A 16,462-nucleotide genomic window follows, 5' to 3' on the forward strand; every position below is an offset into this window, starting at 1 on the left:
GGTCAAGGCACAGGAAGTCAGTCCGAGAACGCTGGAGAATTACTTGCTGTTGGGCTTTCATAATCTGGCACTGGAGGAGAGCAGAGAAGGAGAATATATAGGCCACCGCCCAGGTGTGGGGAAGGTGATCAACAGCGGACCCAGGTGACGAGAATTAACATGATTATCACAGGCATGGCAAACACAGGCAAGATTATAACAATCACATAGTAGAATATTATGTTAGTTAACACTACTAAGAATATTTAAGTAAGTTGAGCAATGTATTCTTCCTATAAATGTAGCTTTGATAGCTGTATGTTTAAGGTTTCCAGCAAAAAAGTGTGGGAAAAACAGTTCAGTTTGAGTTATGATTGATTAAACACACTGATACTTCATTGTGCCTGCCAAACAGATTACACAGAGTGGAGCCAGCGACTTTTCCAAGATGGCGGCCATGCGGCTCAACAGCAGCAATATCAGTCCATGATGCACCTACTCTTTGTATATTTTACAAAAACAGTGATGATTAATACTTATTTTATTGAAAAACTTTCGTATGTCCATTTTTTACTGAACATTCTCTGTGGCATTCCGCCACCTGGTTACCTGTTGCTCACCTGGACGGCTCTGATTGGTCTTTCCACTAACTACTCGCAGCTGTGACGAATCCTCATCAGACTCGCCTGGGGTTCTTAAGGCAGTCCTGTGGAGCAACTCGTCGCTGGTGCATCGTTTGCCCTGGGTAAACTTCTCTGCTCCAGTCTTAGCAAATGCTCTCTGTGAAATTATTGACTGTTGTTTCTCTGATTACCCAGACTTGTCACCCTCTTATCTGAGCCTGAGTGTCCTCCGAGTCGCCCGTCTACCTCAAGCCTGATCTGTGTCTGAACCCGAGTACCCTCTGAGTTACCAGCCTGCTGCAAGCTCGATCTAACTACCCTGGAGAAATCTACCTGTGACCTGTTCATCACTCACTGGCCTGGACTACCTCTCACGAAGAAACACCTGTAAATATATTCACCTTAACACCCAGAAGCTGATCTAGGCCTTAGCCCTCCGTTTCACCAGCAAGCTACCTTCCTAGCAACCTTACCATAGCAGCTCTGTGTTCAACTGTACTAACAGTCTGAACTCCTCCTTTCGCAGGTCCAGTCCAGTCACTGCACTTCTTGGTAATAAATTACTTCTCATTACACTTACCTGTGTCCATCCATTTTCTGGTTTCACTCCTTCTGGCAATCCAGTAACCTTGACAGTATGCACCAGCCAGAAACTATGTCAACGAGTGAAACCAGTAATAGACAGACCGCTAATAATTAGCTCTAATTAGCCACGACAACCGGTTAGATCAGCATGAAGCCCTTCTGCAACAACTTTTTCAAATTTCTCAAAACACCACGTCATTATTAAATCAGGTTACTCACCGTGTCGGCTCAATCGACAACCGAGCCAAGTGGTGCGACGTCTACACCCGTAGCTGAATCCGGTCCCGGTTACGTTACGTCCATCCGTGAACCGGATCTACGACCGTCGGAATTATTTGAGGGGAGGACCGATCATTGTAAGGGGTTTCTTCTCCAGTGCAATTTGGCGTTTGCTCGTTCTCCAACGTTATTTCCTTCTAATGCAGCCCTAATCACGTATATAGTTTCTGCTTTGAAAGGAAGGGCATTACAATGGGCGCAGGCGTTTCTCTCCTCCCACCCGCTCGAGACGCTGACGTCACAGCTGTTTATTCAAGAGTTCAAGCGAGTATTTGACCACCCACTCCAACAGGAGGAGGCTGCTAAACGCCTGCTCATGCTCCGCCAGGGAGAAAATTCGGTTGCTAATTATTCTGTGGATTTCTGCATCGCCGCCGTAGAAGCCGGCTGGGAGGAATCCGCGTTGAGAGGTATTTTTACCAACTCACTCTCAGAGCAAATAAAGGATCAATTGGCGTTAAGAGAGGAACCAGAGAGTTTAGACGAGCTAATTTCGTTAGCCATCCGGATCGATCAGCGGTTTCGGGAGCGGAGTAAACAGCGGGAGTCTGCTGATTTTGCTTTTCGGTCATCCTGGGGGCGCCCATCCAAAGTCTGGTCAGAAACGCAGATTCAGACACGCACAGAGTCTCAAGTTGAGCCCATGCAGGTAGGCCGAACTTGGCTGACACCTGAAGAAAGGCAGAGACGTTTTTCTGTGAGGGCATGCATTTACTGTGGCAAACAGGGTCACTTTGTTGCCACCTGTCCGGCCCGGGGAAACAGGTCCGCCCGTCAATAGAACAGGGGGCGTTGCCGGGTAATTGTAGAATTTCCTCTGACTTATTATTTTCTCTACCTGCTATAATCATTTTTGAATCAACTAGACTCCCTATTTCTGCTATGATCGACTCTGGTTCAGAATTAAACCTGGTTTCTTTTGATCTTGTGGAACAACTAGGTTTACCCACCGTTCAGTTGGTTAACCCTCGTGCTGTTGCTGGGGTCACAGGGCAGACCTTAACACAGATCCATTTTAAGGTCACTGATCTGCATGTATTGATCTTGGGAAATCATCACGAGGTCAGTGAGTTTTTCGATGTTTTCGATTCTGCTACGCCGCAGTTGATTTTTGGGTTCCCATGGCTAAAGAGACACAATTCTGTGTTAAATTGGGCTGAAAGACGAGTTGAATCATGGAGCAAGTTTTGTTTATTACACTATTTACGATCAGCTGTCCCACAATTTGAAGGAGCTGTTAATCCTCCCGAGGAGGTGGATTTATCCACGATTCCTCCCTGTTGCCATGATTTAGCTTCCATCTTCAACAAAAAAAAGGCCCTGTCACTTCCTCAGCACCGTCCGTACGACTGCTCCATTGATCTCTTAGCTGGAGCACCGCTTCCCTCTAGTCGTCTTTTTAACATTTCAGGACCTGAGAGGGAGGCATTGAAAAACTATATAGAAGAATCTCTAGCTTCCGGCATCATCCGCCCATCAACGTCCCCTCTGGGTGCTGTTTTTTTTTTGTGGGGAAAAAGGACAAAACGCTCAGACCCTGTATCGATTATCGAGGTTTAAACCAAATTACTATAAAGAATAAATATCCCTTACCCCTTATTGACTCCATTCATACTCAATTACACTCTGCCACAATTTTTTCTAAACTGGTTTTACGAAGTGCGTACCACCTTATTAGGATTAAGGAGGGAGATGAATGGAAGACCGCCTTTAAGACACCGTTGGGTCATTTTGAATACCTTGTTATGCCCTTCGGGTTGACTAACGCTCCCGCGGTCTTCCAGGCTCTTATTAACGACGTGCTGCGTGACTTCCTAAATGATTTCGTGTTTGTCTACCTAGACGACATATTAATCTATTCCAGTAACCAGCAGCAGCATGAGCTTCACGTATGTTCCATCCTCCATCGGTTGGGGGAGAATCAGCTGTTCGTAAAAACTGAAAAATGCGAGTTTCACGTGCAGTCCATCTCGTTTCTCGGGTACATTTTCGAAAAGGGTTGTTATCGTTCCGATCCAGAAAAGATTTGTGCAGTGACGGACTGGCCTACCCCCAACAATCGCAGAGACCTACAAAGGTTTTTAGGTTTTGCGAACTTCTACCGGAGATTCATTAGGGATTACAGTCGAGTACTTTCAGTGCAAGGTGGCAATGAACATTCAGCAGTAAGTGTATATGTGCAAAATTTGCATGAGGAGAGTAAAATATATATATACAGTTATTAATTATTGTACCGAGAATACTGTTTGAATAAAGTGCAATTCCTTAGCAGCAGCTTAATTACAGAAGTTNCAAATTATAACAAAAAAAAGTACTTTCAGTGCAAGGTGGCAATGAACATTCAGCAGTAAGTGTATATGTGCAAAATTTGCATGAGGAGAGTAAAAAGCAGTGGGGGGAAAGGGGGCAGAGCAGGGAGGGAGTTGAGTGCCCTGACAGCCTGGTGGTAAAAACTGTCTCTCAGTCGGCTGGTCCTGGCCTGGAGACTGCGCAGTCTCCTCCCCGAAGGCAGCAGGCAGAGGAGGCTGCGTGACGGGTGAGTGGGGTCGCCCACGATCCTGGTGGCTTTCCGGGTGAGGCGGGTGTTGTACAGTTCTTGGAGGGGTGGGAGAGAGGTGCCTGTGATCTTCTCTGCTGTTCTCACGATGCGTTGGAGGGACCTGCGGCAGGTCGCTGTGCAGGCGCCGTACCACACCGTGATGCAGCATGACAGGATTGTGCCCCTATAGAACGTGCACATGATGGGGGCTGTTGCTCCAGCTCTACGAAGTTTCCGTAGGAAGTACAGGCGTTGATGAGCCCTCTTGGCCAGTGATGCTGTGTTGGTGGTCCAGGAGAGATCTTCTGACACGTGCACACCCAGGAATTTGGTGCTGCTCACCCTCTCCACAGCAGCACCGTCGATGGTCAGAGGGGGATGTTGGGTGTGCACTCTCCTGAAGTCCACAACAATCTCCTTCGTCTTCTCCACATTCAAGAGGAGATTGTTGTTTTCGCACCACGTGGTCAGCCGGCTGATCTCGCTCCTGTAGTGAGTCTTGTCGTTGTTCCTGATGAGACCCACCACGGTTGTATCGTCCGCGAACTTGATGATGAGGTTAGAGCTGTGGAGTGGTGTGCAGTCGTGAGTCAGCAGTGTGAAGAGGAGGGGGCTCAGCACACATCCCTGGGGGGCCCCCGTGTTCATGGTGATGGTGTGATGTTATATGAACAAGTGGAATGGATTTGATAACGACGCACCAAAGAGGATCTCTACCTTACACTGTAGAGAAAAAGAAAACTGACAGGCCTGTTTTAGGGGAGCTTCAGCCCCCCTAAAACAGGCCTAGTGACGCCACTGTGGTAAGCATTTTTTGTGCTTAGTGAAAAAATTATCCTTGTTTACCAGTAAAATGATGCTATTAAATTCAGCATTGCTTTGTTTTGTTGTTACATGTAGTGATCCAACATGCAGCCTGTGCCACAAAAAGCACAGTACAGTACAGCATCTCTCTAATTTTCAGAGTTCTCTGTTGATATTCATTGGTCTTGATGTGAGACTTGTTTACACTTTTTTAATTATGTTAATTTAATTTATTTGTAAATGTGACTTAAATTAGGATTCAAATAAGTATTTCAAAAGTACCTTTTTGTAAAACTGCAGTTTTACAGTATATCAAATAATAAATAGCCATATTTTCAACTTTCCTGTCAACTTTAATATTTTTTTTTACTAAATCACTGTCCGCCAACGATCGGCCAGCGAATGGCTGGCGACCAGCCAACTACCACCGGGCTTAGCCTCTTTTCTGTGGGAAACCCTGGTGCTGGTTGTATTAGTTTGGGATTTTGCTGCACATTCAGCACTGTTTTTTCCTGTATTATTTATTTTCTTTTGTAATTAACAGCCATTTGTTAAATAATTATTTTTTTCTTCTCATCAAGTTCTCATAAATCTGCATTCCTGGCTCCTACCTTCAACACAACCTGACAGAATGGCAAACTCTGAAATGGACCCAGAGACTGAGTTATGTAAGGAGGACTTTTGGAAATGTCACATTGTGGTTAAAACTTACATTGATACAGTGGCCACCCCAGGTCTTTGTGCCAGACTATGGGCCATCAGTGATCCGTTGGAGCAATTTTTCTTGCTCCCCTGATTGAAGAACTCACCAGGGTCTGGTTGATTTTTTTATGTTGTAACATAATCTTTATCTGGTGTTAAGGCTTGAGACATACAGAAAATACCCTCTGGACAGCAGTGTCTTTGTTTTCTTGAAGGAATTAATAATAGACCCTTAAAAAAATAAACTGATTTAAACATGATTAGCTGATTAATAGTATAAAGGAACATAATCATATTACCTTAAAGTTTTTTCTAATTTTTTTTGTTAGTATTTGTAAGAGGAACCAGCTCAGATGAAACATTGGAGAGTGTTCAGTGTTTTATTTGTAGCTGATTTACCTTTCTATTTTGATGTGGTTAAAGACTGCAGGCCATTGACTGACAGGCTTCGAAGTCAGTGGAATCTCAACATCTTCATTTCCAAGGTTGTACAGAAATACCAGGTTGTCATTCTTAATGGCCAAACCCATGTAGTCTTTCCTACCCTGATGGCAGAAACAACAAAAAACAATGTAGAGTTCATTTTTAGATTATGGCTTTTTACACTTGCTCACCATGGTAAATACATAAGTTTCCAACAGAAAAAAATACTTTTATTGACATATAATTATTTAAAAAACATAAACATTCATCATTTGTGACTACCAATAGGGTTCATTCTGGGGTATTATTCCTCAGTGGATAAACTTCACTGCATGTGTTAGTACCAGTGAAATCACCTTGGTAAAGAGCAGTTAAACAGAAAACATCAAAACAGAACAAAGAGATCTCACAGAAGCGACACTGTTTCTGTACACAGATGGGTGGGGAAGTACAGTATTTATTTAGATTAACTACTGCTTTGAAAGCACACTTGTTCTGTTGTTTCAGGCGTCTCCTAGGAACCTTTAGGCAGGATCATTTGCATGTTTCAAAGCCCATCACTTCTGCTTCAGTGATTACAAGCAGTTCATGTCCATTAGTTGCTGTCTGCCTTTTATCTTTGCTCCCAGTCCCTGGGTACAGGTCTGGATTAACATCTTTTTTACCATAACTGATGACCCTGAAACAAAGGATCAAAGTTTAATCTGACCAAATTCCTCACATTTTTGTCTCCCAAATATAAGATGAATCGGTCCTCTATGGGGTCCTTGTCTGGGTCCACCTTGATTAACAGGCTGATGGATGTCACAGTCTTCAGTTCTTCCAGGTTGCTGTGTGGATGAACCTCCACTGAAGACTGTCCGTTAAACTTCATAGAAACCTGGACCTAAAGTAAAAAACAAAACAAAACAAACAAACAAACCAAAAAAAAAAAAGCCAGAATATGTCAAAGCTTATGGTAATAATGCAAATGATAAAATGCAGCTACTGGTAGAGAAATCTACAGAAACCTTGACATGCAAGGAGAAAGAAACTTTTTCTGGTGATCCTTTTTTTAAAGTTTTACCGAACTTTTTTTTTCTTGACTTTTTGAACTATGGGTAGAAGAAATCTCCATAGAGAAATGTTTTGACAGTCAAGGATAATAAAAAAGAGTATCAAAAAGCAGAATGCCTGTGGCCTAAAACCAAAATACAAGTTTACAATGAGATTTATAAAGAGAGACTTTAAATTTATAACTCAGAGTGGAGAAATGCAAGATGGTCTTTCTTCTCTGGCATCATTACCATCTACATGCTAACAAACTCTTCTGTAATGATACCTTCAGCACTTTTATCCACCAGCGCATGCAATGCATTTGCAACCTTTTTAACAGAAAAGATGAACAAAATACGACAAGCAGTCACTTTGTCCTGTGCGTCAAACCACCGCTTAAAGAAAGCATTCTGGACTCAACACTTGTTGATAACTATAGATCAATATCAAATCTCCCATTTCTGGCTAAAAAATTATTTTTAAACAATTGTTTTACAGTTGAATAACTTTTTGGCACTAACAAACGCCTTTGACATCTTCCTGTTAAGTTCTCGTTCTCATCACAGAACTGAGATGGCTCTTGTTAGGGTCTTTCATGATATCTGATTGAACACTGACAGCATCAAAGTATCAGTCTTAGTTCTACTTAATCTCAGTGCTGCTTTTGACATGGTTGATCACAACATACTACTGGACTGACTGGAAAACTGGGTTGGTATTTCTGACACAGCACTAAGTTGGCTCAAATCATACCTGGAAGACAGGACCTTCTTTGTGTCAATGAGTCATTACGAATCTGAGCTGAACAAAGTTACATGTGGAGTTCTCCAAGGCTCCATCCTGGGGCCTTTTCTGTTTAATATCTACATGCTCCCTCTAGCTCCCACAAAACGGTCTGGGTCCAAAGTACATCTCTGATCTTCTGCTGCATTTTGAACCATTGAGACCTCTGAGGTCATCCAGATCAAATCTGCTCTTTGTCTCCAAAATGAGAACCAAACATGGAGAAGCTGCATTCAACTCTTATGCACCAAATATCTGGAACAAATTCCTAGAGAACTGCCGGACAGGCTGTGAGTTCCTTTAAACCAAGGGTGAAGACCATTCTACTTGCTGCTGCCTATGATCAAAGATAAAAAATTATTTCATGCTGTTTATGTATTTGTTTATATTTCATTCTAGTTTTTAATCAGAGCTTGTTTTAAATTTTTAATGTTATGAAATATTCTTTCTTTACTTTGCTCTCATATGTCTGCTCACCTACCCTTCCAAGCTGTCATATTGTAAGGTTTGCAGATAACACACAAATAGTGATGAGTCCGGCTACAGGCAGGAGGTGGAAGGTTGGTGCAGGAAGAACAATCTCTGCATCAACACGAAGAAAATGAAGGAGATGATTGTGAATTTGAGAAGGGGCACACACCCACCATCCTCTGCACATAGGAGGATCTGCGGTGGAAGTAGTCTCCAGTTATAGGTACTTTGGATATGCACCTGAGTAACAACCTCACCTGGGGCAACAACACTTCCAGTCTGATCAGGAATGCACATCAGCGGCTCTACCTCCTTAGGTGGCTGAGGTAAGCTGGACTCAGGGCTCAGTCCTTACCTCCTTTTACAGATGTGCAGTGCAGAGCTTTCTGTGCTCCAGCATGTGGCATGGGAGATGCTCTGCTGGAGAGAGAAAAGCCCTGTAGAGAGTGGTGAAGGCTGCACAGAGGACTGTTGGAGTCAGCCTCCCCACCATCACAGACATCTACACCTCCAAATGCAAGAAGAGGGCCACCTGCTTGATGAAGGACCCCACTCACCCAGCACACACACTTTTTGCCCTGCTCCCTTCAGGCAGGAGGTTGTTGTGCATTAAGTGTAGATCCACTAGATTGAGGAACGGCTTCTACCCTGAAGCTGTAAGGCTATTAAACTCCTATTGCTAGACAAACCACTGCAATGCCACTTCAATCTGACACTTGACATTTTATCTATGCTGCTGATTATCCATGCTGCTGATTTTCTTACCCATAAGCTGATATATTCATACCCATCTGCTCACAACCGACTCATGTTGAGGTTGCTGTTTACTACACCTTATTTATATTATTATTAGTATATCTTCTTAGATCCTTATATATTGTTTATTTTTATTTATACTTTTATATATATTGCTTTTTTTTTGGTGTAACTGGGACCATGAGAACATAATTTTGTTCCACCTCATGTACCACATGTGATGCTAATGACAGTAAAGTCTCCTTGACTTTGACCTTGACCTTAATTCACTCACAGTATTTGAAAGTTAGACCTTTTACCCCATTACTAACATCATCATTATCAACAACAACAACAACAACAACAACAACAAAAACATGAAAGAAGACTAACTTTTCTGACTACACTTCTGGCTTGGGAGATGAGCTCTCTGACTCTCATGATGTTTGTGGTCACATTGTTGACAGGCTTCTTTTCCTCAACCACCTTCAGCTTGTCCAACAGCTCGGGGACAAGCACATTTAGGCTCTCCACTGGAACACAGAGCCAGTGAAAAGAAAATCATGTCAGAGTCTGTGTTGTTAATAATTCTGAGCTACTAACCCACCAAATTTATCTCAATAGCAGTCAAACTGACTCAGTTATAGGTACTTTCTGTTTGCTAAAGTTGGCTGTGGCAGCCATATTAAATTTGGGTTATTCAAAAAAATAATCAATTGTAGATGTACATGCAATGATTACTTTCTGAGAACTCCATGAAAATCCACCCAGTGGTTCATGAGATAGTTTGATGAAGTCAACACTGTATATTGACTTCAACAATTTATGCCAAAGTTTTAAGCACAGATCTAGTGCCAGAGTTTAAAATTAGTACTGTAAATGACTCTCAGCTACCACAACACCAAATTTTAGATATAACCTATTTTGTGTTTGCTAAGATCAGTTGGTTTGGTGGCTTTGAAGTACTTAAGATTTTAAAAACAAATCTTGTGCATTAAGTAGCACACAGAATATAAGTTGGGGATCAGTCTCAGGTACTACCACACCAAGATTTAGCTCAATATCTGTAAAATAGTTATTTTTGACATTTTTGTGTTTGTGAAGATTGCTTAGCTGTGACAGCCATTTTAAATCAGGTTGACCTCAAAAGTTAATCAGTTGCACGTACATACAATGATAACTTTCTGAAAGTTTCACTAAAATTCATCCAGTAGTTCATGAGACATTTTGCTAACACTATAGACAAATGAACACACAAAGACAGGCAAAAACATATCATTGTTGATAATTATGAGATTTCCTTCATTAAAACGCATTCCCACTGTTAACAAAAGAGCCTAGAACAACATACAGAAAAGCTGCAAAAAGTGAAAACTGTGAAATATCTCCAGGATATATTTTAAGTTTGTACTTGACAATCATCTGCTCTAGCCACACATAGGCTTACTCACTTCTTTTTTACATCATCTGTGAGTTCGTTTTCAGATTAGAGTCAAGACAATGTTTGTACAAACTAATTTAAATATTAGCTTTCTCACATATACAGCATCTTTGGGTCATGGCTAAAAATTGCATATTCTAAAAATGATGATCTACCTGCTTCTCCTGCAGAAGCAACAGCCTGCTCATAAGCAGCTGTAGAGTATTCGTTGTTTCTCATGTTGCTGGCCCATTCCTCCACTTTGCTACTGATGGGACTAATAGTCTGAAGGACTTCTGCAGAGCGGTTGAGAGTTGTTTCAGCAACATCCAAAGTAAAATTCAGACGCTGCTGTGTTCTATCTGTAAAAATTAGAAAAAAAATACAGTGTTATAGTTGTCTGCTGATATTAATTATTTATTATTATTGATTAATTTGAAAAATGTTTTCCAAGCTAGAGAAATTGCATTGTTTGCAAAAATGTAGTGTGATGCTGAGTGCTGCCTGACTGCTGAAATCTGTGAAAGAAGCTAAAATTGAGTTGTTAAAGCTAACATAAGCAGAACAGAGACTAGAATAAGCAGAACACAAGACAAAGCAGCAAATAGTAGCAAAACAGTATATAAAAGCTAAAAGTAACAACAGTACCTAAAAGCTAACAGCAGCAGAACAGCAGCTGAATGGAGCAGAACAATAACTAAAATTAGCAAAATAAAACTAAAGTAACTAAAGGCTAAAATGAGCAAAACAGGAGCTAAAGCAAGTAAAACAGTTGCCAATATTAGCTAAACAATAGTTAAAATCTAAAAACAGAATGGTAATTCAAAACTCAATGTAGCAAAATAAAAGCTAAATGCTAAAAGTGGTATAATGGTAACTAAAACCTAAAAGTAGCATAAGAAGAAAAGCATAGAGCCAGTATACTTAAGCAGATTTGAAAGAGAACAATGTTTTAAAGAAAATGAAAATATCTCTATGGGCAGTAGTTTTTTTTTTTAAATAAAGTTGAATATTTTGAAGAGTATATAAGTTACAAAAAACCAAGGTTAAAACACAATTCTTGATCAAGATGAATGTTCTGAGATATGAATGATTAGAATATCTTAGAGTATGCAGAAGTATTTTGATTGCAAAAAATGTTCTGTTTGGAAGAAACTATAAACAGGAAATAGCGTGAATGCTAGCATTGACGTAATCAGGTGAAGCATAAAACAATTTATTATTCAATATTATACTTATACTGTACATAATTATCCTTTTTTATTATTTGTTATTTGGTCATTTTGATAATGGACAAATCTTAGGGTTTATTATTTCTTTTGAAGTCAGAGAAAATTTACAGTTCGGTAACACAGAATAAATAATTACTGTTTACTGGTGCGTTCTGTTTAGCTGAACTGAACACACCAGCTAATTCTTTCTCAGTGTCATACAACAATGATTTACGTTTGTTTAAAGCAAGCATAGACTTACCTCTATGAATTTCACCAATGTCATAAGCTAATTCTTCAAGTTTTTTTTTGTTTTTATCCATGGTCTCTTTGGTCTCCTCTATGTATGTCAGTGCATCAGCCACTTCAATTTCTGTCTCTGACAACATAATGTCATGAGTGAGAGAGGGGTATTAGACAATATACACTTTTAATGATAGGTACGTGGTATCATTGTTTGAATTTAAATACCGAGTTGTTCTGAGCGTAATGAAACAGTCTTCTTGAAAATAAAGTCACTTTGTTTTACCAGGTTTCCGAGCTGTGTGTTAATCCCAGAAATGGCCTAAAAGACAGCACAAAACTAAAGTTGGCTGTCAGAAACAAAAACCTGAAAACTAATTTTGAAATGTGTGATAGACCGTACATCTTCAGCTCTCTGTGATAAGTTGAAGGTGGTAAGGGAGGTGATGTTGGCATCATCAATGTATTTTATGATGTTGTTATAAACATTGGCAGCACTTATGGCTCTCTGGACAAAGCCATTGGCATCACTTTCTTTCAAATCCCTGGAGAAAACAGACAGATAAGCAGGTTAAACACTCAATTGAACATAACATAAACCATTCTTACTTCACATTCTTACTGGTTGCAATAAAGCTGCAGTCATTAGCACTTTTGTATGAGACATGAATTAAGTAAAGGTCTAGCATTTTTTGACAGAAAGCACATCGTCCGCGGCCTTTCATCATGAGTTTTTATCCATTCATCCATCCATCTTCTTCTGCTTATCCAGGGTCAGGTTGCGGGGGTAGCAGCCTAAGCAGGGAGACCCAGACTTCCCCTCCCCAGCCACTTGGTCCAGCTCCTCCGGGGGAATCCCAAGGCGTTCCCCGGCCAGCCAAGAAACATAGTCCCTCCAGCGTGTCCTGGGTCTTCCTCTGGGCCTCCTCCCGGTGAGATGTGCCCAGAACACCTCACCAGGGAGGCGTCCAGGAGGCATCCTAATCAAATGCCCAAGCCACCTCAACTGGCTCCTCTCGACGTGGAGGAGCAGCAGTCCCTCCCGGATGACCAAGCTTCTCACCCTATCTCTAAGGGAGAGCCCAGACACCCTGTAGAGAACACTCATTTCAGCTGCTTGTATTCGCAATCTCGTTCTTTCGGTCACTACCCAAAGCTTGTGACCATAGATGAGGGTAGGAATGTAGATCGACCGGTAAATCGAGAGCTTCGCCTTTTGACTCAGCTCTCTCTTCACCACGACAGACCAGTACAGCGCCTGCTTCACTGCAGATGCTGCACCAATCCGCCTGCCAATCTCCCGCTCCATTTTTCCCTCATTCGTGAACAAGACCCCGAGATACTTAAACTCCTCCACTTGGGGCAGGACATCTTCACCGACCCGGAGAAGGCACTCTACCCTTTTCCGGCTCAAGACCATGGCCTCGGATTTGGAGGCACTGATCCTCATCCCGGCCGTTTCACACTCGGCTGCGAACCGCTCCAGCGAGAGCTGTAGATCACGGCCTGATGAAGCCAATAGGACCACATCATCTGCAAAAAGCAGAGATGCAATCCTAAGGTCACCAAAACGGATCCCCTCAACACCTTGGCTGCACCTAGAAATTCTGTCCATAAACATTATGAACAGAATCGGTGACAAAGGGCAACCTTGGCGGAGTCCAACTCTCACCGGAAACGAGTCTGACTTGCTGCCGGCAATGCGGACCAAGTTCTGACACCGGTCATATAGGGACCTAACAGCCCGTATCATAGGCCCGATACCCCATACTCCCGGAGTACCTCCCACAGGATTCTCCGAGGGACATGGTCGAACGCCTTCTCCAAGTCCACAAAACACATGTAGACTGGTTGGGCGAACTCCCATGCACCCTTAAGGTGCATGTAGAGTTTTAAGCTAAGATAATCTGTTGAGTTCAAGTCATTTTGATCAAAGCTTTAAAATAATGTTTTGCACAATCTAATGTAATGCTGCGAAATGCCACACTTATAGTATGTGTTAAGGATGACTCTCCGCTACTAACACACCTAATTTTAGCTCAGTGTATTTAAAATTGGCTAAGTCATAGTCATTTTTGCGTTGGCTATTGTCAGTTAGCTGTGGAATCTTGAATTGGGTTGAGTCCAAAAGTTATTCACTCGTAGAGGTACAGGCAATGAATACTTTTCTTCAATACTTTGAAGAGTTTCATTAACATTCCTCCAGTTGTTCATTATATATTTTGCTAATACTCAAACAAGACTGACTCAAACAGTTAAAGCTAAGGTTTCAGGCCACCCGGAGTATGTGTTGGGGGTGACTCTCAATCACACCAATTTTAGCACAATATCTGTAAAGTTGACTTAATTATAGGTATTTTGTGATTTTTAAGATCAGTTAGCTGTGGTGGGTATCTTGAACTGGGTTGGCTCCAAAAGTTATTCACTCTTAGAGGTACATTGATCCTGTTTGTCCATACGTAAAATATCTAATGAAACACTACGCAGATTTTAATGAAGCTTTCATAAATGAATTATTGGATGTTCATCTACAACTGCTTAACTTTTGAAGTCAACCAAATTCAAGATGGCCAACACAGGTAATTAGCATTAGCTGAAACAAAAATTGCAGTCAAATTTACAAATAATAGCTGAGATTTCCTAGCAACACAATGACTGTGATGCCTTAAAATAACGCATGAGGTTGTACATGTCATTAACAGGGTTTGACCAAAATGGCAACAACTCCATCATTTCTCATCACAAGATAATCTTAATTTAAAATCCTGGCAAGAAAGGTGTGAGGGGATATGCATTTCTTTAAGGCCTTTCTCACTCCTCCAGCTCATTGGCCTGCCGGTCCAGGTCTGCAGCGTGATCGTCGGCCCTCTGAACCAAATCTCTGTCTGCCAGCGAGAGACGTTCCGACTTCTCTGTCAGCTTTTGACTGGAGCCATCAATCGCAGCATGGTACTCTGTCACGTTCTACACTCAGATAATGCAGACACAAAACACACAAATGTGCACATACAATAAATGTTTCATTTGACTGTTGCATGGACATTGTAGGGACTTGGCAAAGTCAAAGTTCAAAGAATGATCTCATCTACACACTTAGATACACACCCACTAACAAAGATATTCTGTGTCTATTAGTGAAAATAAATAGCTGTTTTAAAGAACCATTTAAGACTACTTTCCAGATTCTTACAGACATGCAAACATTAAGATACAACAACTCATACAGTAGGTCAGTTCAATAGATGATCACATGAACACCCTCATTCAGTAGGTTTAGCATCTTTAGGCAGAATTAAAGAAGAGTTTATTTTATGTCATATAGGCCTCACCTGCACCATAGCATCCACCTGAGCCACTGTCTTCTCAGTTTCAGAGATAAAATCTCTGCCTGTTTCCAGTGTGCTGTTGATAACTGAGTGATCCTCAGCCAACCTTTGCTGCTTTGCCTGGAGGCAAATTAAAAAATAAAAATCATTGACAATTTACTCAGCCCAAATTATGAGTTATTGTACTGTATGTGGGGTGGTGCAGGGTATGTGCTACAGAAAAATCAGTTATAAAGTAAGAAGGCAGACCTTCAGCTGATATTTAAATAGAAACAGGTTAACCACCTAGACAGAAGTTACTGGAGGTAAGCTAACGTATGCTGTCTGATATCAGACAGAATTGTTAGTCGATCATATTCTGTTTTCAGTCAAATCTAAAATCTAAAATTAGAAGCAAAATCTCTAAAATGCACATACATATAACATGTTGCATTATGCTAATCCATCCATCGATCTATTTCCTGCCACATATTTGTGGTTGGGTAAGGTTTTGATTACTTTTTGTGTTAAATCAACAGCAATCTCTGAATTGCATCTCTGAGTTTTTTCTTCATAACTTTCTAGTGACACGTTACTTCTACTTTCTGTTCAATAAAAATACATTACTTAGTAAAAACCAATAATTAAGCTCAGTTTTGCAATAAAATTCACAACAACACTATAATACTAAAGCAGAGGTTCCGATATGTGCACTGCAGCTTTAGGTTTTATTGCAAAGAGCCTGAACTCTGAAGCTGGCTCATTATATTCATTGCTGTATTTATAATGAAATAATTTACAACATTAATGATATTTATAATCCATATTATCAGGATCTCCATGAGCCTGGTACATCTAGCCACTGAGATTTTTGCCTGTTCTTCATGACCAAGGTGCTTCAGCTCTTTCAGATTGGAAGGGTACTGCAATCTCTAACTGCCAACAACAGCAGGGGGCAGTAATTTGATAAATGTGTAGGAGCAACAAAGGAGAGGGAATTATAAGTTGCAGGTTAATAGCAAGTAGACATTGTAAAGAGAAAGGTGGATGGGAAAATTAAAATGAAAAAACATCCAAGTTTTATTTACTAAAATAATTTCTAATCTATGTATCTAAACTTTATTCAAGACAACAAATAGTCCATGGCATATTTAAAATAATAAAGTAATAAACTAAAATGAAATAAAACAAATTGGCAAGTAAAAAAAAAATATATATATATATATATGTGTGTGTGTGTGTGTATATATACATATCGTACTTGCCAACATTTGGGAATGTCAATGTGGGACAGCATAGCGTAAAGCAGGCACCACTGCGCCCCC

At 40.9% G+C, this 16,462-nt stretch overlaps 1 protein-coding gene across 1 annotated transcript in view; it reads right to left on the bottom strand.

Annotated features, from left to right (window-relative positions):
• The window catches only part of lama4 (laminin, alpha 4), a 60,069-nt gene that overhangs the window by 32,328 nt on the left and 11,279 nt on the right, over positions 1-16,462 (bottom strand). Inside the window, exons 6-14 of the mRNA XM_017438873.3 lie at positions 15,162-15,278; positions 14,648-14,796; positions 12,236-12,377; positions 12,061-12,154; positions 11,852-11,968; positions 10,555-10,740; positions 9,352-9,491; positions 6,656-6,820; positions 5,911-6,056 (exon numbers count right to left, since the gene is read on the bottom strand). Coding sequence (XP_017294362.1) covers positions 5,911-6,056; positions 6,656-6,820; positions 9,352-9,491; positions 10,555-10,740; positions 11,852-11,968; positions 12,061-12,154; positions 12,236-12,377; positions 14,648-14,796; positions 15,162-15,278 — 1,256 coding nt within the window. The remainder of the gene's footprint in view (positions 1-5,910; positions 6,057-6,655; positions 6,821-9,351; positions 9,492-10,554; positions 10,741-11,851; positions 11,969-12,060; positions 12,155-12,235; positions 12,378-14,647; positions 14,797-15,161; positions 15,279-16,462) is intronic.

The sequence above is a fragment of the Kryptolebias marmoratus genome, linkage group LG19 (assembly GCF_001649575.2).
Source record: "Kryptolebias marmoratus isolate JLee-2015 linkage group LG19, ASM164957v2, whole genome shotgun sequence".
NCBI classification, from domain to species: Eukaryota; Metazoa; Chordata; class Actinopteri; order Cyprinodontiformes; family Rivulidae; genus Kryptolebias; species Kryptolebias marmoratus.